This window comes from Motacilla alba, chromosome 17, assembly GCF_015832195.1.
Source record: "Motacilla alba alba isolate MOTALB_02 chromosome 17, Motacilla_alba_V1.0_pri, whole genome shotgun sequence".
NCBI lineage: Eukaryota > Metazoa > Chordata > Aves > Passeriformes > Motacillidae > Motacilla > Motacilla alba.
The window spans coordinates 9,607,837-9,628,808 of record NC_052032.1 but is presented as its reverse complement, the minus strand read 5'-3'; the positions used below and the strand labels follow the sequence as shown (position 1 = coordinate 9,628,808).

Genomic DNA, 20,972 nt, shown 5'->3' with positions numbered 1-20,972 from the left:
AACAATTTAGCTGTCACAATCAATAACGGCGAGGATCCATCCCCGGCCGCCATCAGCTCACGTTACCGTCCTGCAATTACCCGGCGGTGGCACCGCTGCCGGGGCTTTGCTGGGGAATTATCAGGTTACTAATGAAGCCCGGGCAGCGGCGGGCGGCCAGACGCCGCGGCGGTGGGCGCGATCCCCGCTGCCGCGATCGGAGGGGGGCTGCGGGGCCGGCCCGGACCGTGCGCCCCGTCGGGGCGGGCAGCGGCGGGGGAGGACCGGGACGAGCCGGACCGGGCCGCCCCCTCCCCGCCGCGCCCGCGGGCGGTGCCGCCGCCGGTGCCGCCGCCGCAGGTAGCGGGGCCCGGCGGGGCGGGCGGCCCCCGGGGCGCGGCGGGGGGGCTCCGTTTCCTGCCCGGCCCGCGGCCGCCCCCGGCGGGGGAGCGGGGCCGGCGCGGTTCCCCGCCCGGCTCCCCGCCCTTCCTGCCGCGGCCGCGGGACGCGCCGCCCGCGGGCACGGAGCGCGGCGGCGGCGGCGGGCGGAGCGGGGCGCGCCCGCCCCATGCACCGGAGCCATGGGGGCGGGCAGCCCCGGGGCCTGGCCGCCGCGCCCCGGCCGGCGCCCAGGCGGGCAAGGTGAGCGCTGCCGCCGCCGCCGCTGCCGTCGGGGCCGGGAGCGGGGCTGGAGCGGGGCCGGGCTCCCCGCGGCGGCCGGTACCCGGGGCTGGGGCCGGGCCGGGGCCGGGGCCGCTCGCTGCCTCCCGCGCCAGAGGGGTGGATTTTTTCCATCCCGGCGTTTTCTGGGGCGTTTTGTGCTCGGCGGAGGGAGAGGGGGAAGAATTTCGATTTTTAATTACTACCATTAAAAAAATCAAATTTGCAATTCTTTGGGTGGCCTGATGGATTCCCTGATTGACAGCCGGAATTGACACTCTGGTACCTCTTATCTCGGGCATTTACGGCAATTTCTAATTGCAGGTAGTTTGGGGGGTTTTTCAGCGCCTTGGCTCGCATGGGAACCGAGCGATTACTTCAAGAGGCCCGGGTTAAGTGCAGGCAGGGGGAGAATTCAATCCACATTCAAATTGCTTCATTAAAGAGACGCAGCTTTTGTTGCAAAGGATTTAAATGGCCACTAGAAAGTTCTTATTTATTGTTTTGAGGCGGTTTATATAGGGTGCCCCGCGCTCGCCCGGCGCATGGAGCCGCAGCCTCCCTCTCCCGCTCTCTCCATCAAGGTGATGCCGCCGGAGCCGCTGCCCAAGGGGAGCGCCCGCTGCCTGGACCCGCACTCCCGAGCCATGGTAAGCGGGGCCGGGGGATGCGGGTTCCAGCCGGGACCCGCCGGGCCGAGAACGCGGGGCCGCGCTGGGCCGGGGGTGCCGGGAGCTCTGGGGACCCGCCGGGATCCGCTGGGCCGGGGGCTGTGGGGACGCGCGGCGCCGGGGATTACGGGGTCCCGCCGGGGATGTCAGGGGTTTGTGCGTACCCGCCGGGGCCGGGGATGCCGAGGGCTGCGGGGACGCGGCGGGACGCTGCGCTGCGGTGCTGCGGGGAACGGCGGGGCCCCGGCTGACGGCCCCGCGGCGGCTCTGCCCGCAGTCGCAGCCCGACGGGGAGCCTCTGCCTGGAGCCCTGGAGAAGGAGGACGCCCGCTCAGCGCCCAGCACCCCTTCCACGCCGTCCGTCTGCTCCCCGCCATCCTCCTCCTCCTCCACGCCGTCGGCCGGCAAAAACGTCTGCTCCAGCTGCGGGCTGGAGATCCTCGACCGGTACCTGCTGAAGGTGAGCGGGGCGGAGGGCGGCGGGGGCGGCGGGGGGCGGCGGGTGGCCCCGGGTCTCAGCCCCTTCTCTGCCGCAGGTGAACAACCTCATCTGGCACGTCCGGTGCCTGGAGTGCTCCGTGTGCCGCACCTCGCTGCGCCAGCAGCACAGCTGCTACATCAAGAACAAGGAGATCTTCTGCAAGATGGACTACTTCAGGTAGGGACCGGGCCGGGGCCGCTCCGGGGGGCTCAGCCCTCGCCGGCTGCCGCGGGGTCGGGGCCGCTCGGGCGCTGCCGCTCGGAAGGTTTGGAAAACCCGCCGGGCTCTCTGGAGCAGCCGCGTGGGAGGCGACCCTCGGGAAACGGAGAGAAAAGAAAGAAGGGAGTTTGGGGTGCAGCTGCACAGCCGCCCGGAGGGATTCCTGCCCTCTGGCCGGGCTGTGCGGGCCGCCCCGAGCCCCTGCTGCTCCCGGCTCGGCGGCGGCAGCGCCCGGCTCCGGGGGTGCGGCGCGGCGGGGATGGCCCCGCGGCGGGGAAAAGGGGCTCGAACGGCCTCGTCCCGGCTCCTGCCGGAGGGGAAATAGGTGCTGCCAGCCTGCGGTGCCCGGCGGCTTTCGGGGAGCCCCTGTCAGCGCTGTGGGCCCGCCATGGCCGGAGCGTCGGCGGCGGGAGCGCGTTACGGAACGGAAACGAACGACGGGCGGCAGCTGCGGCCGGCCGGGCTCGGCGGCGGTCCTGGGGCTCGGTCCGGACCCGCATTCCCGGGACAGCCTGTCCCGCGGGGAGGATGTTCTGGCTTCGACAGGCTTTCTGTTCTCTACCTTAAACCACTAATTTTCCCCCAATTTGACTCGCACGCGGGGACTGGGTATTTTGAGCTCCTCGCCGGGGTTTAACTAAACATTGGAACCCCGGCTCTGACTTTCCCCATCCTACCAGGGTGAGCGAATGCTGTTTGACCCGGGAGGAAGGGGAATGGCGGGCAGGAAATGGGAATGACCCCGGCGGGGCGCGGGGGGCTCGGAGCATCCTCCGGCCGCGGCAGAGCTCGGGGCTGCCCCGACGACAGCGGGCAGGGGAGCTCGGGGGGCACCTCAGAGATTCCTCCGGTGTTTTTTGTTGAAGGGTCTGCGATCGCCCGATTTTCCGCAGCTCAGCCCCTGCCCCCGCCGGGCTCGGTGCGGTGCCGCCGGGAGTGCGGGGCTCGGAGAAGCGGGTCAGTCCCGAGGCTGCGGTGCTCCGCGTCCTGCCCTGTGATGGTTTTTTGTTGTTGTTATTACTGTTATTATTATTGTTATTATTTTCAAACCGCAATTTTCGGTGATTTCAGCGAAATTTTCCCCACTCAGCACAGAAAGGCACAAGGGGGTCCCGGGGCCGCGGTGCTGTTTTGGAGCACTTTGAGCGTTTCCATTCATTTCTCGCCGTTCTGGTGCCGTTGATCTTTGGTTTCTTTTTCGTTTGTTTTTAAGAGCGTACCTTTCCAAAGGCGGTTTTAAAGCAGCGCCGGGATCTCGAAATGACCTTTGAGCAAATACGGCAAATAACAATGTTAAAATAAATCTGTTTGACGATCCCCCGTCCGAGAAGCTCCGATCCCCTTCCCCGCTGCGAGCAGCCAGGCTCTGCCCGCCGGTACCGGCGGGGCCAGGGGAAATAAAACGAAAATCGCGGAAGCCGCCGCAGGACGCTCCCGGTTCCTGCGGCAGCCGTTCGGGGGGCGCGGGGGCTCCCATCCCGGCTCCGCACTTGTCTTTTGCAAAGAAAGGTGCGGGTTTTGAGAGATTTTTAAATTTTATTGTGGTGAATCTCTGAGCGGCGGCAGCGGCGGCGCTCGGAGCCCGGCGGCTGCGGAGCTGCCTCGCTGCCCCCGACCCCGCGGGGATCGCTGCGGTCCCCGGCCGAGCCCCGGGCCGGCCCCGGTGCGGTGCTCGGGGGAGGTGGGCGGGGGTCGCTCCCGCCGCCTCCCGCGGCAGAGCCCGCCGGGCTGAGCCGCCGCCGTCGGTGCCGGTGCGCGGCCGGGAGCCGCTCAGCGGGGCTGGGGTCCCTCCCGCTACCCCTGGCAAACTCGGCTCTCTGTCCATCCTCTCGGCCACCTCCTGCACCCACCCAGCCCTGGGGGCATCCTGGCTGGCATCTTGTTGACTCCAGCCAGTGGAACCTGGTGCGTGGCACGGGCTAAACCCGATCCTCGGGATGGATTTTGAAAATTGTATTTATTATTCGAGGCAGATTAAATGTGGGTTTTTTTTTTAAAGCAAAGCCATCCTGAGGCGTGTGGTCCTTGGAGTGGAGGCGGGCGGAAGGGGCAGTGAGATGCTCTGCACGGGTCTCACGGATGCTCCGCATTCCTCCGACACGGCTGATGGGGGATGATGAGGATGAAGGCTGTCAGGCACGGGGCTGTCATGTCACAGCCCCACTGCCCAGGGGGAGTGTGGTTCGGCCTGCTCTGTGCCAGTGTCCCTTCTCTGTCCCCATGAGGGGCTGTGTAGGTGCTGGCTCTGCCGTGACTCCATGGCCTCGTGTGCGTTTTTAAGCAAATGCTGCTGTTTCCTGTGTCTTGTCAAATAATTACATTTGGCATCTAAGGCTCCGGCGCTCCAAGGAGAACCAAATTAAAATTGGAGCTCATTGAGCAGAACACTGTGTTCCCAGCCGTGCAAGGGCAGCTCACAGCCAAGCTCCCATGGAGGCCCAGCGTGATCCTGGTGTGATTCCTGCTGTGCCCTGCTGTGACCTCGGTGGGCAGGCTGCAAGCGTGTGACCTTGGGGTCACTGGCCTGGCCGTGGCTCAGGTGGCCTTCATCCCAGAGGTTGTGTCCCTCCAGGATGATGCTCCTGCTCGGGCATCGCGGTGGCTCAGCGTGAAGGTCCTCGCTGAGGCATGGCTGCTGCTGTGCTCTGGGGCTGGGCAGAGCTGAGCTGCAGCTGGCTCTGAGGGCCGGGCTGGAGGCTTCCTGCAGAAGGGGACAGGACCCAGGAGGGGACAGCTGTGTGTGGCCCTGGGGCTGGGTGCCCCTTGCCCTGTCCCCACAGGCAGGGATGGACCGGAGGGCTGAGGGAGCTGTGGCACCTGGGGACAAGTGGCGTGGGAGAGACAGGATGCACCAGGGCGTCCTCCCGCCTCTGCCTTCCTGCGCCCCAGATGATGCGGCCGCCCCTGGGGGAGGTGGGATGAGTCTTCCTGGGATGAGTCTCTCTGGGATGAGTCTTTCCTGGTAATGTTGTAGTCAGTTTCCATCTCCCAGAATTAACCTTTGGGGATAGGATCTGCTCACCTGACCACAAACCGTGCATGCAGGGCATGAGCCCATCCACGGCTCTGTTACCGTTTGGTGATGCTCCGGCTTGTGCCACGGTTCTGGCCTTGGACAAATGCTCTGGCTTTGTGTCTCTTGCTACACCTTGGCCCTATCCCCGTCTCCATCCCTGTCCCTGCCAGGCAGGTGACAGGAGTCCTGTGGAGCCCCTTTCCTGGGGCTCTTTGGGCTCTCACCGCCCTGCGAGCTCAGTGAGCTAAATCTTGCATTGCGTTTGAGTGGTTATTTGCAGTGGTGGTGGTCGGGGCAGAATCCTTGCAGGCATTTCTCTCCCCGTTCCTGTGCCCCTGGCAGCGGTGGTCCCTGCAGTGTCACCTGTGTGGGGTGACAGTGGGTGCTGGTGCCTGTCCCAGCCCTGTCTCTGATGGCTGCAGCGGTGCCACAGCCGGGAGCTGGCCGAGAGCCGCAGGCACAGCGTCAGTGCTGCTGCTGCTGCAGGCTGTGCAGCCCCGTGCCCGTGCTGTGCTGAGCCTCAGCCTCTCTGCAGGTCCTGCTCATGGCGTGGCCCTGCAGGGACAGTGGCACCAGCCTCTGCCAGTGCTGCTGCCACAGCCACACGAGCCCCGCACCTTTCAGCAAACCCTGCCCGGCTCCTGGGCGCTGCTGCCAGCCTGGGGGTCCTGCCCGCTCCTCAGGAGATGCCTGGGTGTCTCCCCAGACCCCAGCTGAGGTGTGAGGGGGATGTGAGACGTTGTCTGTGTGGTGCCTCAGTTTCCCCATGCCCGTGCTGTGCTCCCCCTGGCCGGGCTTGGAGGGGGAGCGGCGACCACCACGTGCCACTAGCTCCGTGCGCCTGCCCCTCGCTTGATACTGCTCAGCAAGTACGACTGTTTACATAGCACATTGTTCAAAGTAATTCAATTTACAGGAATGATCTTTATTTCTAAATAAAAAATTAATACAGTTCTTTTGTTTGTGCGTTTATATAAACGAGCTGGCACAAAGTCAGTTTACAATGTTCCCATCTGAAGTAAATTAGTGAAGTCTCTTAGCTAAGTCTCTGTATAATTTCAGCACAGAAATGTCCTCTTTTTTTTTCTTCTTTTTTGGTCAGCTATGGTCAGGCTGAGAAATTTAGACCCTTCTTTTCCTCCCAAATAGTTTTGCTATTAGTAATCCCAGCGCAGGACAGTATTTCCACATTTGCTGGGCCCACGGTGGGCAGCAGTTCCTCGCTGTGGGGTCGGGCAGGGGCAGCACACTGGCCCTGGTGGCCTGGCCTGAGCTCTGTCTCTGCCTGTCTGCAGAGCTTGGGGCTGCTCTGGCCACTGAACCGGAGGGTTTGCGCCGTGGGGTCTCTCCTGTCACTTGCTGTGGTCGTTTCTTGCCGGTGTTTTGCTCCTGCACTGAGAGATGCTGCAGCTGCCCGGGCAGGGCTGCCAGGGGCTCCGCTTCCCACTGTGTGAGGGGCTGGCAGGAGCCCTCGGGAGCTTGAGGTGACAGTGGCAGTGGGCTGGGGCTATGTGGGGAAGTGCATTGACTGTGTTGGAGCCAGTATCACCTCTGGGGTGGCAGAGGAGATGCTTCCTTCTCTCCTGATGCTCTCAGTGCAGGTCATTGCATTTATTATTTTAAGCAGCCATAATGCTGAAATGCAGACATCAAACCTGCCCGGCACCTCATGTCAGACACTGACCTGGGGATTCAGGGCCACGGGGGCCACATCTGCTGCTCCCTGTGAATCACCTGCCCTTGACCATCAGCATCCTGGCAGGAACGGGGGTTTTCACACAATCACCTGGTGAGAGGATCGTGGCTGCCTTGCTGCCTCTTGACTGTGCTGAGCTACCTTCCAGCAAAGCTCACTCCAGCACGATCACCCTCTCACAGTGAGGAGACCTCCTCCACGGGGGAAAAAGCAGATGTGTGCGCCCGTACGTGTGAGGAGCACACACATGGTTTGATTTATGGCAGCGGGAGAGAACCGGCTCTGACACAGTTTCCATCCGAGTGTCACACTGGCTGTTATCAAAATAAAAAACCCACGGGCTTGGAAGCGGATTCACGGCGCTGCGTCACCTCGGCCCCTCGGCCGCCTCTGGCGCCACAGGGCTGCAGCGAGCTACACCCACTGCTGCCCACGCTGCTGCCACGGCACGGGCATGGCGGGGCAGCCCCCTGCACCTCTGCATGCACGGGTCTTGTGGGAGCTGGGGTGTCGGGGTGAGCAACGGGGTCGGCAGCAGCACCTGCAGCCTGGCGTGGTGCTGCCTGCCCTCCCTTCCTGCCTTCCCCTGCCTTCCCCTGCCTGCCTTCCCTTCCTGCCCTCTCTTCCTGCCCTCACCTGTCTCTTCTCCTCCGCAGCCGCTTCGGTACCAAGTGTGCCCGCTGTGGCAGGCAGATCTACGCCAGCGACTGGGTGCGGCGGGCGCGGGGCAACGCCTACCACCTGGCCTGCTTCGCCTGCTTCTCCTGCAAGCGGCAGCTCTCCACGGGCGAGGAGTTCGGCCTGGTGGAGGAGAAGGTGCTGTGCCGGATCCACTACGACACCATGATCGAGAACCTCAAGCGCGCGGCAGAGAACGGTACGGAGCACCCGTGGCCACGGCCTCGCCCCGGGGATGCGCGGGGTGTCACTGTGCCCCCCACCCTTAGCACAGGGTGTGGGGGTTGGTTCTATCATAGCCAAAAAGGGGTGATGGATGGTCCTGGGGGGCTTGAGCACAAGGCTCTGGGTGGGCGGAGGGCTCATGGGGTGGCCAATGTGCTGGCAGCCCCTGTGTGCCGTGGGCAGCGCCAGGGACAAGTGCCTGGTCCTGCACAGCCCGGAGTGCAGAGCGTGAGGAAGGCGCTGGGATTTGAGGCTGTGAGTCACGAATGTAGAAGGTGGAATTGGCAATTGGACAAAACCTTCCCACCATTTTCCACCCACCCTGCCCCTCTGGGGTTGTGCCACTCCCAGCTGGACAGCGCTGTGCCACAGCCGAGCCGGTGACACCGGGGTCACACGGCACTGCAGCTCCTGTCCCTTCCCCAGCCTCCTGCACGGCAGTGCCCCGAGAGATGCTCAGAGGAACAGATTTGTGGGGTTACTCCAGAGTGGTGCTCAGCGAGGCCGGGCAGTGCCAGGGCCTGCTCTGTGGTGGAGAGTGCTTCAGCACACGGTGGGCACAGGGAGTGACGCGCCATGTCCCGGCCCATGCAGCATGTGGAAACCATTAACAACCTGACAGGAAAATGATATGGTTCAGTTTGCTGTGTTTGAGAAAGAGGATGGGAACAGAGTGCCCAGTTGGGCTGGGAGGGTCCCAGCTTAGGACGTGGCTTGTGACGTGTTGGTCCATCTGGTCAGCTGCTGCGGGGCGTGAGGGAGGTGATGGGGAGCAAGGATGGAGGGGGAGAAGCCACGTGTCCTGGGGGGGCAGAATGGTGTGAGGACAGCAGGGTCTGGCACCGGGGAGTCCTGCAGAGCTGTTGCCCTGGCTGAGGGCTGGGATGGTGGGTTTGCTGCTGCTGCTGCTGCTCAGAACAACCTGCAGGTGTGGGCTGAGCACCAGTGTTGGGCAGTGCTGGGGCACCTGGTGAGTGTCAGGTGTCACTACCTGTGTCCAAGGGGTTTTGAGAAGGGGGTGGGATCACTTCGGAGAGCTCTAGTTGCTGTGGAGTCGCAGGGCCACACTCCCCCCTCCAGTAATTACCCAGCAATTTCTTCTGCACATGAGGTTTTACATACAAGAAAAATAAACAGATGTTGCTGAAGTCAGAGTCCCATTCATCATCCGAAAAGAACAAGTCAAACTATATGAGAAAGTCCTTCAACTCAAGCCAAGACAATCACAGCCTGGTCCAGCTTGTGGAGCGATGGCCGGGCTGTGCAGGCGCATCCTGGGAGCGGGGCGAGCGCCAGCCCCGCTCGCTGCCCTCCCCCACCATCCTCGCTCGCCCCTCCTTCCCCGGAGCTTCCCCTCCGCTGCCCGAGCAGCCAGGCGTGGCACGGGCTGCAGCAGGGCCCCGTGAGCAGCCAGGCTCTGGGCACCCCCTCTGAGGCTGCACAGCAGCGTGAGCACGGCTGGGCTGGCCCCCACACGGGGCCGGGGAGGGGGAGGTCAGTGTCCCCCTGGAGTGTCCCCTTAGTGTGGCTGCTGCTCGTGCATGGGCTCCCCAAGGCCCTGGGGACGGTGCTGCTCCTGCTGCTGCTCTGGGACCCAGGAGGAAGAGGAAGGTCAGGGTGTTGGGACAGTTTGGGGCTGGGGAAAGGAGCAAGGAGCCTGTTGAAATGCTCTGAGCAAATGAAAGGACTGATGGAGGCAGCGCCCACGAGGGAAAACGGGGTCACAGGGGGCAGCACGGGACAGGAGTGATGGATGTTGTGAGCCTGGCAGAGACAGGGTCCCTTCCGAGCCACTCCCTGGAGAATGTGGCCAAGTGGTGACCAGGAGTCAGGGCCAGGGGGACATCAGTGCTTGCCCTCACACACCACCCTGACCCTCTTCCTGCTGCTGTCTCCCCCTATTCCCTGTGCCTTCCACCACTCGCTGCATTTTTCTTAATTCCACAGTGAACTCTGGGGGAATGGCTGTTTCTGCTTCCCTGTCTGTGGAGGGGCTCAGCAGCCCAGGGCAGCTCCTGGGAGGCAGTGCTGGCTCCACTCTTTCTGCTCCCACTGCAGCAAGAGGTGCTTTGGCTGTCCCAGGCTGTGATGCCAGGGCTGCTGTCCCTCTGTTCAGGAGATGTTTTGGGTGTCCCACGCTGTGATGCCAGGGCTGCTGTCCCTCCGTCCAGGGGATGCCCTGGGTGTCCCACGCTGTGATGCCAGGGCTGCTGTCCCTCTGTTCAGGAGATGTTTTGGGTGTCCCAGGCTGTGATGCCAGGGCTGCTGTCCCTCTGTTCAGGGGATGTTTTGGGTGTCCCAGGCTGTGATGCCAGGGCTGCTGTCCCTCTGTTCAGGGGATGTTTTGGGTGTCCCAGGCTGTGATGCCCGGGCTGCTGTCCCTCCTTTCAGGGGATGCCCTGGGTGTCCCGCGCTGTGGTGCCAGCAGGTGTGGTGTCCCCCAGAGCAGCAGCTGCTGCACTGGTGGCGCATGCTGGCTGCTGCCCTGTGGCTCAGAGGACTTGTCTCCTGCAGGCAATGGGATCACGCTGGAGGGGGCTGTGCCCTCGGAGCAGGACAGCCAGCCCAAGCCAGCCAAGAGAGCCCGCACCTCCTTCACGGCCGAGCAGCTGCAGGTAGGGCAGGAGGGCCGGGGGCTGCGGGGGGCGGCACTCCCCAGGCTCACGCCGAGCCCCTCTCTCCTCTCCCCACAGGTCATGCAGGCACAGTTTGCTCAGGACAACAACCCCGACGCACAAACGCTCCAGAAGCTGGCGGACATGACAGGGCTGAGCCGGAGAGTCATTCAGGTGAGGGCAGGGATGGGCAGGGGGTGGCACCATCGGCCGGGCAGGGCAGGCAGGGGGCACCTGAGGGCTGGCACCAGACAGGGCTCACACTCACAGCCCGAGGCTCCTCACCCCCGGGCCTGCAGCATCCAGCAGCTTCCAGCTGCCTCCCTGGTGCCGGCTCCTCCGCACCCGCAGCGATGCCAGCGCCGTTCCTTCTCTGCCTCTCGCTCGTGGGTTTTCTATTTGTTTTTCCCTCTTATGATGCAATGAGTCAAAACCCCAACAGCCCCAGCCATCCGCAGTAAACCACTGGGTGGGAAAGCTGCTGTTAGCAGCAGGTCCTGGAGCGCTGTGCTCTGTCCCAGCTGCTGCCGGGAGTGTGGTAGCTGCCACGAGCAGGCAGAGTCAGGAAGCCTTGGCATGGAGAAGTTTAAAGAAAAAGGAGTTTTGCAGCTCCAGGGGTCACTGTGGCAGGGAAGTCCCCTCCCCTGATGTGGGAGGGGAGGGCGGGTGATGCGGTAGGGACTGAGAAATGTCCCCTCTGCAGCTCCCAGCTCACAGGCAGCCCAGCTCTGCCTCTTGGTGACGTTGGTACTCATCACTTAGACGTGCTGCACACATACTTTCTGCATACAATAAAAACACGAGCGGTTAAAATAAATTTGTGGCTTTCATCCGAGATTGTTTTGCCAGTGACACTTTTAAATTTTGTGTGTGAAAATCTGGCTTGAGCCTCTGTTATTGAGATTCTTCATTTAGCTGAAGATATAGCAGGCTGCACACTGGGTGATTTTCTATGTGGATGTTTTATAAAGGAACTTTGAACAGGAAATAATTTGTCAAATGCTTAGACTGTTTTCTTCTTTATGGTCCACTGTGCTCTGCCTTAGAGAGCTGATCTTCACTCAGTCTTGGAGAAGGTTTTTACTCACAGCTATCTTTCAGAAATAAAAGCATAAGAAACAGATCACCTCTTTAGCATAAAAACCCTTTCCATACATGTTTTAACTCTAGGATGGAATTCCCAAACTACTCCTTTAATTAGAGGCAGTGAGACATGATCAGAGATCTCACACCTGCTGCTTTTCACTCCTTCTGTAAAAACGTCGAAGAAACACCCATGGTGAAGGACCACATTTTAACCCAGTTTTGCCTCAGCTGTCACAGCGCTCGCTGCTTTCTTTTCAGGTTTGGTTTCAAAACTGCAGAGCCCGCCATAAAAAACACACCCCGCAGCACACGGTGCCGCCGTCGGGAGCGCCCCCGTCCCGCATCCCCTCCTCGCTGTCCGATGACATCCACTACTCGCCCTTCAGCAGCCCCGAGCGGGCCCGCATGGTGACGCTGCACGGATACATCGAAAGTGAGAGGCGGCAGGGCAGGGGCAGGGCTGGGACAGGGCAGGGACAGGGCTGGGGCAGGGATGGGCGGTGGCAAAACCCTCCCGGTGCTGCGGGTCGGGGATGGTGCCCGTGCTGCTGCTCCTCTTGTCTGAGAAACTTTGCCCTTGGGATTAACTCGTCCCCAGCAAAGGCAGTGCCTGGGTTTTCCTGCCTGGTCCTCAGCCCTCCTGTGCCCTCTGTGTCGTGGAGGAGAGGTGTGAGTGTGCCTTGTGGGGCTCGGTGGTCTGGTGGTTTCCTTCCTGCTTTCTGTGTTCCCGGTGAAATGATTTGAGTGATGATTTGTGAGTGATGGGCAGCCTTGGTCATGCCCGGACAGAGGTTTTGGCTCTGTGGCCCTTGTGAGGCTCGTCCCCTCCCTTGCCCACGAGGGCTGTGGCTGTGCCCCCGGCCCTGTCCCGTCCCCTGCCGTGCCGCTCGGAGGGCTGTGTTGTTTGCAGTAACAGAGGCTGAAGCCTCTTCTCATCCACAGGTCAGGTACAGTGTGGACAAGTGCACTGTAGGCTTCCCTACACTGCTCCACCAGTGCACCTCAAAGCAGACATGGAAGGACCACTGTCTAATAGGGGTGAGAAGGTAAATGTAGTCCCTGCTCCAGGCTCTGGGGCCAGCCCTCGCTGGAGCAAAGATTTGTGTGTAACATCATTGCCACTGCGTCTCCTGTCAGCATCACTGCTTCTCCATGACCTCTGCAGCTGCCACCCACCCACGTGTCTCCCCGTATTTTTGGGGGCCCTGAGGTTGATGTACCCACTGTTGGTCAAAATGGCATCACTGTGCCTTCCCCGGGCACCCCTCGCTGCTGTGGCATGCTGGGACTCTGTGCCTGCATCCACCGAGGGCTCCCACATCCTCCTGCCTGGATCCTCCCTGGTTTCCCCTTCCCGGTGCCCCGAGCTCTGTCCTGCTCCATTCCTCAGGCACCTGCACGTGAGGTCCGTGTGAGCAGCACCTGGCTGTTAACAGAGCAGGGGGGACCTCTGGCATGTGCTAACTTCCCAGTTTTCCACGAGTTAACAAAAAAGATTCCTTTCTTGTGGGTCGCAGTATTGCTTAAAAATAATAACAACTGGCTGTTACAAATATCTGAAGTAGGAATGTTATTTCACAATGCCTGGCTAGGAGACAATATTGCATGTTGATGTTTTTCTGTTCAGCTCTTACAGTATCTAACACACAGCTTACTGGGGGCAAGACTTCTCAAACATGCTTAGGTTTGGGAGATTTTATTTAGGACCCTAGTTTCAGTGACTTTCTTCTGAGAGAACGCTGAGCCTTTGGCAACTCTGAGTGGTTTTAGCTTTTGTCTTTACTGTCAGAAGTTATCAGCACCTCTCTTCTCAGATCTCTTTCTCCTCAGTGCATCAGCTTATTGAGCTCTGTTTCAATGGGCAGAAGCAGGGGCACAGCAAAGATACTTTTTCAGTCTAAGTTCTGCCATTTTATCATATCTGCCCAGCAAGCTGCAGAGTTTTCAGAAAATATTATACAGTCCTGGTGCTGTTGTTAGAGAGGCTTCACTGCAGCAAGCAGCTCCTGATTTAAATGCAATTACTGGCTCGCAGCTGTTGCAGAGCAGGGTTCTCAGGACACAGAGCTGCCCCCCAACCAGCTCCTTTTCTAAACAATCACTTGCATGTTGAATTCCTGAAAACTGAAGTAGCTTTTTTTTCCCCACATCCAAAAATTTTTAACAGCAGAGTTAGCTGAGATCCTGGGAAAGCACATTTCAATGCTGCGTGCGCGTTCCCCTCTGTGTGTGGGGCAGCCCCACCCTCCTCTGGGGGTGCCCAGGGCAGTGGCTGGTGAGAGGTGAGCTGTGACCAGCCCAGCAGCTGCTTCCCCTGGAGCTGCAGAGCAGCCAGGTGCAGTTTGGAGGGGAGCCCGTGCTGGTCACAGTCAGGACCGCTGGGCATGGTCTTTGTCCTTCTTGGCAGCCGCTGTATCGCGGCACAGACGAATGCAGCGCCGCTTTTGGGGTGCTGCCCGCTTTTGTTTGGTTCCACAGCCAAAGGTGTCTCCTGTCACCTCCCACCTCAGCTCCTCAGTGGCGGCTCCTTCCCCGGGCAGGGCTGGCAGCTCCTGGGCAGAGGGCACTTCCAGAGAGGGTTTTCCTGCCAGGAGGTGGCTGCCCCAGCGGAGCCCGTTCCGCTGCTCCCCGCAAGCGCATCGCCGTGGCCAGGGCCGTGCCGCTGACGCTCCCCTTCTCCCCCCAGGTCATCCTCTTCCAGTACTGACTGCTCGGACTCTTCCTCACCTGCCCGTGGCCCTGCCAGCCCCGCTGCCCCTCGGCCGCTGACAGCGCCCAGCCCTCGGCAGCGGCCGCAGTCCCGCGGGAGAAGCTCAGCCCCAGCACTCTCGGTTCCTCCCATTGAGCAGCACCTCGCGCCCGCTCCGATTCCTCCAGCGACACTCTGTGTATGTGTGTGTTGAGTGCACAGTTACATTTTACACTTGTTTCTTGTGGACTTGTAGAATGACCGTGAGCCTCTCCAAGGCAGCGCCAGACACAGTCAAAGCTGGTGACTCTACTGTGCTTGCAAGTCTTGCTCCCAAACCCACGGGAATACGAACAACCCAGAACACGCCGAGTCTCAGGGGGGTCGGTGATCACCTCTGAACACAAAGGAAGGAGGAATTTTCGTGGTTTGGCCTGATTCTCTCTTTGCACCAGTGAAGCAGTTCCTGGACATCCCTCCTTCTTTCCACTCACACGTGTGAAATCTGAAATTGGCTTTTTGGCTCAGCAACTCGATATATAGACAGACCTTCCTGAGCCAAACTCGCAGGTAGCTGAGACTCCACTGAGTGGAAAACATGATGCCAGCTGGAAATAGGCAGTTTTTCTTCCTCCTCAAAGTGCTTTAGAATCACATGTCCTTTGATCACTCAAAGGTAAGTAAATCTTAGTGTTTTTCCCCCCGTTTTATAGGAGGGGAAGCAGAGATGTCCTAAACTGAGAGGAACCATGAGGGTTGGTGGCAGAGCCAGGTTTAGCACCCTGAAGTTTTTGATTGCTGACTTGTTCTTAGAACACTGAATATCTCTCTCCTCTCACAGCCATCTGCCAAATCTTTTTTTTTTTTTTTTAAGTTTTTTACTATCGTTCTTTATTAACAAGCTACTTTATTTCCTTGGAGTCATATTGGATCACAAATGGGTGATTTCAGAATGTACCTACAGAAAACTCTCAGACAATCCATGCTCTGGGACTGAGAAACGCTCGATGGAAGGTGGCCATAAAGGTGTAGAAATGTTCTGCCCTGCTGTGGACTCAAGTTCAGTCAGTGGAAAGAGTTGGGTAGAAAGTGGAGACCAGTTAAAAAGGTGAAAGCTACAGTGAGGCCAGCAGGAACCGTCGCTAGCCAAGTGGACAGCAAGGGGATGGCATCTTCCTTTGTCTGGCAGGATGGCTCTGATCCCCTCTGCCCTCCTGCTCTCCCTTGCTGGGGTAGGGCTGCTGGTCCTGCCAGGCCCTGGGATGAGGCTGCATCCCAGGAGAACGGCTGGGCTCACAGCAACAGCACAGGAAGTGCTCAGCAGTCTGGCCCCAAGTCAGGAAAAGGACTCCAAAACGATCCCATCCTTCATTGATGGTAATAACGAAAAGTAAACAAGAGACCTCTGCCAGCCCTTCTCAGTTTGCACCGAGCCAAGAGCAGGTCTGTAACAGAACCTCTCTCCACGCAAGCACATGGGCCTGTCCTGCTGTGAAGTGTCTGTGAGGCTGCTCTTCCAAGAATGTGAAAGCCTACCCTGAGCCACAGGCAGTGAGGGACGAGACTGAGCCGAGCCCGAGGAGCGGGAGATGGGAACCCATCTGTCACATAACTCGGTTTCACTTGGAACTGTGTTTTCCTCTCTGGGAAATCCTGGATCAATCCGTGGCAGGGGCCAGGTGGGCAACCATCCCTCTTCTCTGGCCAGCCCTCATTGCACACGTGGGGAGCCTCCTCCTGCCCGTGTCCCTGAGCTCCGTGTGACACCAGCAGCCAGACACGTGGCTCCACTGCACCCCGAGGAGCGGCGTGGGGACATGGGCACGTCTGCTGAGGTGGCCACCGAGATCTCTGGGCTTGACAAGTGGCTGAGTACAGCACACTTTGATATTGGCTGGAACAACTCCACACACACACACACACACACACACACACCCTCCTGTGTGTCTGTGCACTGAGTGATGGCTCTACCTCGGACAGCTGGGCCAGAATCTGTCAAACTGCAGCCAGCAGCTCTAGTCCCAGTTCAAAATAACATTTGAAAAGAGAGAGGGGAATTAAGTCCACAGAACGTTATTGTCACCTCCAGATGTGTGAGTGACCATCTCCAGAGGGTGACCAGTGATGAGGTGCTGCCACACGCCTGACCTGACTGGAGCTACCTCTGCAGAGGAGTCCCCCTGGGGAGGGGACAGTCACCAGTTGCACCAGGTGCAGTCCTTTTTGTCCTTTTCACAGCAATGAGGGAAGGGTGAGTGCTCCCTTGGCTGGCTCTTGGTGAGTGTCTGTCACCACAGGTTGAGGGGGTTGCTGTGTCAGCCTTGAGATGCTCGTGGGGGCTGGGGGGGTCACTGGGGCCTGACTTTGTTCTCCATTTGTGCTTGCACATCCTAATGACCATTTAGTTGTGGAATTAGTGCCATAAAGGCATGGATAGTTATTCCATTTGACACAGAAGGAGAGATTCAGGCTGTAACTTGCCCTGACACCCCACGGTCCCTGAGATGGCCACAACTGCTCTGTGAGGGACAAAAGGGTTTGATGTGTTTGTCCCTTCTGTCTTGGCAACGCAGTGAAAGGGAAAATATGAAATATGTATCTGTTAAATACCAACTTGATCGGGAAAACGCCACTTGGGAATTGTCCTGGATATCCAAGGGTCTGTAAGCAGTGCCACAGCAGGGCCGAGGGAATGTCAGAGCTTCTCTCCAGGGATGTGGGCTCACCACAGACTGTGCTCGGGGCACTTCCCCCCATAAGTAGCCAGGAGCAGCTTTGCTAATTCAGAAATCAGGCTCTGTTTATATTAAGCCCAAATTGTTTGCAAAAACTGGAAGCAATTCAGCTTGTGCAGTTTTAGAGCTAATTATGTGTATGGAAAATACTCAACTGTACCAAGAATGTAAGAAATCTTCTAATTTATTCAATACATTGTTTCACAACATATTTCACACTGACTGTTGCCACTGAACCAAACCTTATCTCAGGTCATTTGCATTCATCTCCTGTCTGTGGATTAAAAAAAAAAATAAAATTAAAGTCATTCTCATTTTCTTAGTTTATTCAGTAATTGCCAGATGGGTTCTGGTGCAGCAATGCAGACTCCACGCACTAAACTTTTCCAGTTGCTATTTACAAACCCTTTTGCAGACAGAATCCACTGAAGGCAGCCAGTGAAAGGCTCTTCACTCCAGTTTAATAAGGTGACTAACAGAGCTCGGCTCTGGGAGTGGGATGGTTTCAGGTTTTATCACCAGTGGTTTTTCCTGGCTCATGCTGGTTAACCCAATGCCCGAGCTAAAGGTGCTTACAGAACTCACTCGTTGGGACAGGGAGTGGGGACCAATCCTGCACTACTATCAGCGATTTATCTGTAGGATGCCAACTAAACACCAGTTTTATTTCATCTGCCAATCATTTTGTTGTAGCATGTTGCAATTCTGCATGTCTTGGCTACAATGGTTAAAAAATTTTTTCTCTGAATGAGTGGACAGTCAAGACTAATATTTATTTTAAAAAAGTAAAACAAAATTGTAAGCACTTTTTGTAAAACCAATGTCTGTTTTGTTACATACTTTTAATGTTGTGCTTTGTAAATGTCTTATTTGTGTAATAAATAAAGTTAATGCAAGTAGAAGTGCTGGCACTTACATCCAGAAAATGATGTAATTCCATTTTATTTTATTTTTAAATACTTTCTGGCTTACTAATCAAGCAGCAACCCACCCAGTTTTCCTCTTTTATTATTTTGTTAAACTCTGGCTTCAGGAGAGTTCAACAAACGTTCGTAGTAAATGGATATAATTTCCTAGTTAGCAAACCCGTCATTAAAGAATACCTCTGGTGTACATTATTACAATGATCAATCAATATCAAAGTACCGAGCAAAAAGAGAGGAAAGGAATTCACCAGGACAGCTAACTAAAATCCGGGAAAATAATGTTGATTAAGATGGATTTGAATGACTTCAACACCGAATCTGAGGCACTCTTTTTAACAAATTGTTTTCAGGCTTAATAATGTTTATACATACTACACTGCACACCTCTCAGCAATATTATTGTGAGTACAGTCGGCTTTTTTGCCGTGGCTTTTGCTCAGCATGACTGATTAAATGATTATTTCCATTTTTCTTTGAGCTGACAAAGATGACAGAAAGATTATATTCCTGTCGAGGGAAAGGGTGAGACAAATCCACGAGGACAAATTGCATTTCTAGTGAATCAGATTACCTGCTTTGCTGGAGTATTGTCTAGGAAAAGCTGCGTGATGGTTTGGGCTGCTGCTCAGCTGTTATATCCCAGGCTTTCCGGCAGGTCCGAAGGATCCATTCGTGCTCATCATCGTCTGAAAGGGAGAGAAAGGAGCATAAAATATCCCCCTGCCAGACCTGCTCCTGGCATCCCCGGGCTCCAGGCAAACAAGCCATTTTTCCCTTGAAAAAAAAATCCATTTTTTAGCCATTGGCATATCTTAGAACACTTTTTTTTTTTGGTGTTTGTTTAAAAGATCATGTGCTGTTGTGTGGGAATTTGTCAATGCAGGAGGTACTGGCTCTGTGGCAAGGGCTGATTATCCATCTGCTTGATAAGCTTAGCTTGGGTGAGCCACCAGATTTACATGTCTAGATTTTACATTTTGCCTTTTGGGGCAAAATACGCAGGAGAAATGTTGAAACTACCAGAAATGAAGATAGGCATTTTTAAAATACTCTGGCTGTGTTGCTTGTGGGCTTATGAAAAGTGAAGGTAAAGAAAAAATGTCAGTAAAATCCCAGGTTCTTGTCTTGGAGCTTTTCTTTCCATGCTGTTTCTGAGATCTATGTTGTGGCAGGTATTGATAAGCTGATGTAGTGGCTGAGAGATATTTTAGACCAACTCCTGTGTCCCTTGTTAGTATTCATGTCTGTCGTATTTATTCTGAGAGCATAATGACAGTGTGGAAAGAAAATAAAAGCAAAGACAATGTAGGAAAAAACAACTGACCAGCAAAGTTTGAATAGTAATTTTCTGCACGATTTGCAAAAAAATAGCTCGGTGAATGTTAAGTTGTGGCTTCTTAATTTCAGGGATTTAAATTGTCTTGTCTCCAAAAACTGTTCTGCAGCCTTTTCCTTTGTGTTTGTGTAGGAGAAAAGAGATCTGTGTATCAAACCAGGAAAAACAAACTTCAGAAAGCCTTGGGAAAAAAAAAAATCAAAATACTGCTTACAACAATACCTGTATTTATTTTTATACAAATGAAATATATTTGAGCTGCTTCTTGTGTTTACCACTGTCTTAACAAATTCATATTAGCTGCTTGTGATGTGTGTAAAAATCTAAATTTTGAGGGTTTGTGGCAGCCCTTGTTACGTACAAGAGCAGATGACTGGGAGGAGGATGGAGCCGAGGGGCTGCGACCATTTTTTCACATTTTTTCATTTTTTTGTGCCCCATTTTTTCACCCTGCTGAGCACCCTGCCTAGGCAGGTCAAACAAAACGGAGCAAGAAGCATGTTGCTTCTCCAGGGGTCAGGATTTCACGGAGATCTTTTGATTGTGGAGTTGTACCTTTATGCTGAAGTGACAGAGGAGCATTTGAAATGCAAAGGGTGCTGGAAATGAAGTGCTGGCTAAGAAGTTTCCAGAGGGGTGTGTGACAGGTTCTGATGCACAAGCTTGGGGGCTAATCCTGTTGACTGTGGTGGCTTGTGAATCAAGCTTTGTCTTTTCCTTTTTCTTCCCTTTTGGTTTTTTTTTCATGCTGCCCTCTCTTTTCTCTTATCGTTGGCCCAGCGAGTTGGGTGCACACCCTGAGGTGCTGCTCACACCCAGCTCTGCTGGCATCCCGTGCAGGCAGGAATGGTGCCAAGGTGCTTGCTTTAATGGCTGCAAAATAGTTATAATTTGGATGAAATAGCTAAGTTCAGCTCTTTCTGTGTTTCACTGATTTTTTTTCATTCCTTAGAGAGCCACAGATCCATAACAAAATATCCTGTTAATGGCACATTTCTAATTTGGGTGTAAAGTAGGTGAAAATAGATGCTGAAAAAAATATGCTAAAAGGGAAATTAAAAACATGAGCACAGAATCTTGCTTAAAGACCATGCAATCCTCACAGGCAGATTCCACCGAGGGCTGCAACAGGAATGCAAATGTGGTCCTTGAGCTTTCTTAAAAACAACATCCAAGCCATAATCAATGTGCTGGCTTTTGTTCTATGCACTAGGTGTTGGAGATGTGATCACGTGAGCCTCGCCTGTGACAGATATTGTCCACGCCGTGTGGCTGTCTGCTTTTAGCTGGAATTGCCTTAACTAAAAAAAAAAAAAATAGTTTAACTGAGCTTGTAATAATTGCATGTAAAGGAAACTTTGGTCTGTTTCTGTCATGGTGAAGGAATAAGAAAACTTGGGGATGCTGTGCATCACCATGTCTGGCTGGCAGCTGGGCACACCTGGCTCACCTGAGTGCCAGAAATAACCAGCCTGAGTCTGACTGAGCCCTTGGCAGCTCTCACTCAGCTGAGCATTAAGGGCACAAGCACAAAGAAGGGCGGATGCTAACTTGGCTTCACGGGTTTCCAGCATACCCTTGGTTTGCCCAGATTGCACTCTGGGATTTCCTGGTCTCCTAGGAAAGCACCCAGGACAAGCCACTCCAAGGACCTTGGCCCTGCCAGACTGATTCCAAAATGTCTTGGTTTGTGCAGTGATCTGAGCCTGTGCAAATGAAATATGTGCACATAAGCCCTGCTTAACCTGCTTGTAGCTTACCCAGATGTAAAACTGAACGAGTGATACGAATTTCAACTTTGGGCATGAGAAGGAAGAACAGATGGAATGAGTCAACAAGAGGTAAATCCCCAGAAGTGCCATCCAGCCCAGTGTGCTGTACAGCTGCTCCTCGGTCTAGGTGAGGGGAAATGCAAGAATTGCTCCAGGATAGGAAGAAGAACCACAGCCCAGGGATGAGA

The 20,972-nt window shown here is 56.2% G+C and overlaps 2 protein-coding genes across 2 annotated transcripts in view; one reads left to right on the top strand and one right to left on the bottom strand.

Moving 5' to 3' along the window:
- The first annotated feature begins 547 nt into the window (after positions 1–547).
- On the top strand, positions 548–17,652 carry LHX6 (LIM homeobox 6). Its single transcript, XM_038156447.1, is given in 11 exon segments — positions 548–575; positions 578–621; positions 1,149–1,289; positions 1,588–1,770; positions 1,847–1,968; positions 7,379–7,599; positions 10,140–10,240; positions 10,319–10,414; positions 11,585–11,759; positions 12,269–12,372; positions 14,013–17,652. Coding segments are annotated over 11 exon segments (1,236 nt in total). The 3' UTR covers positions 14,034–17,652.
- Positions 16,921–20,972, bottom strand: part of MORN5 (MORN repeat containing 5) — a 14,664-nt gene continuing 10,612 nt past the window's right edge. The window contains exons 5-6 of the mRNA XM_038156450.1: positions 18,248–18,362; positions 16,921–17,024 (exon numbers count right to left, since the gene is read on the bottom strand). Of these exons, the coding sequence (XP_038012378.1) occupies positions 18,268–18,362 (95 nt within the window). The 3' untranslated portion in view covers positions 16,921–17,024; positions 18,248–18,267. The remainder of the gene's footprint in view (positions 17,025–18,247; positions 18,363–20,972) is intronic.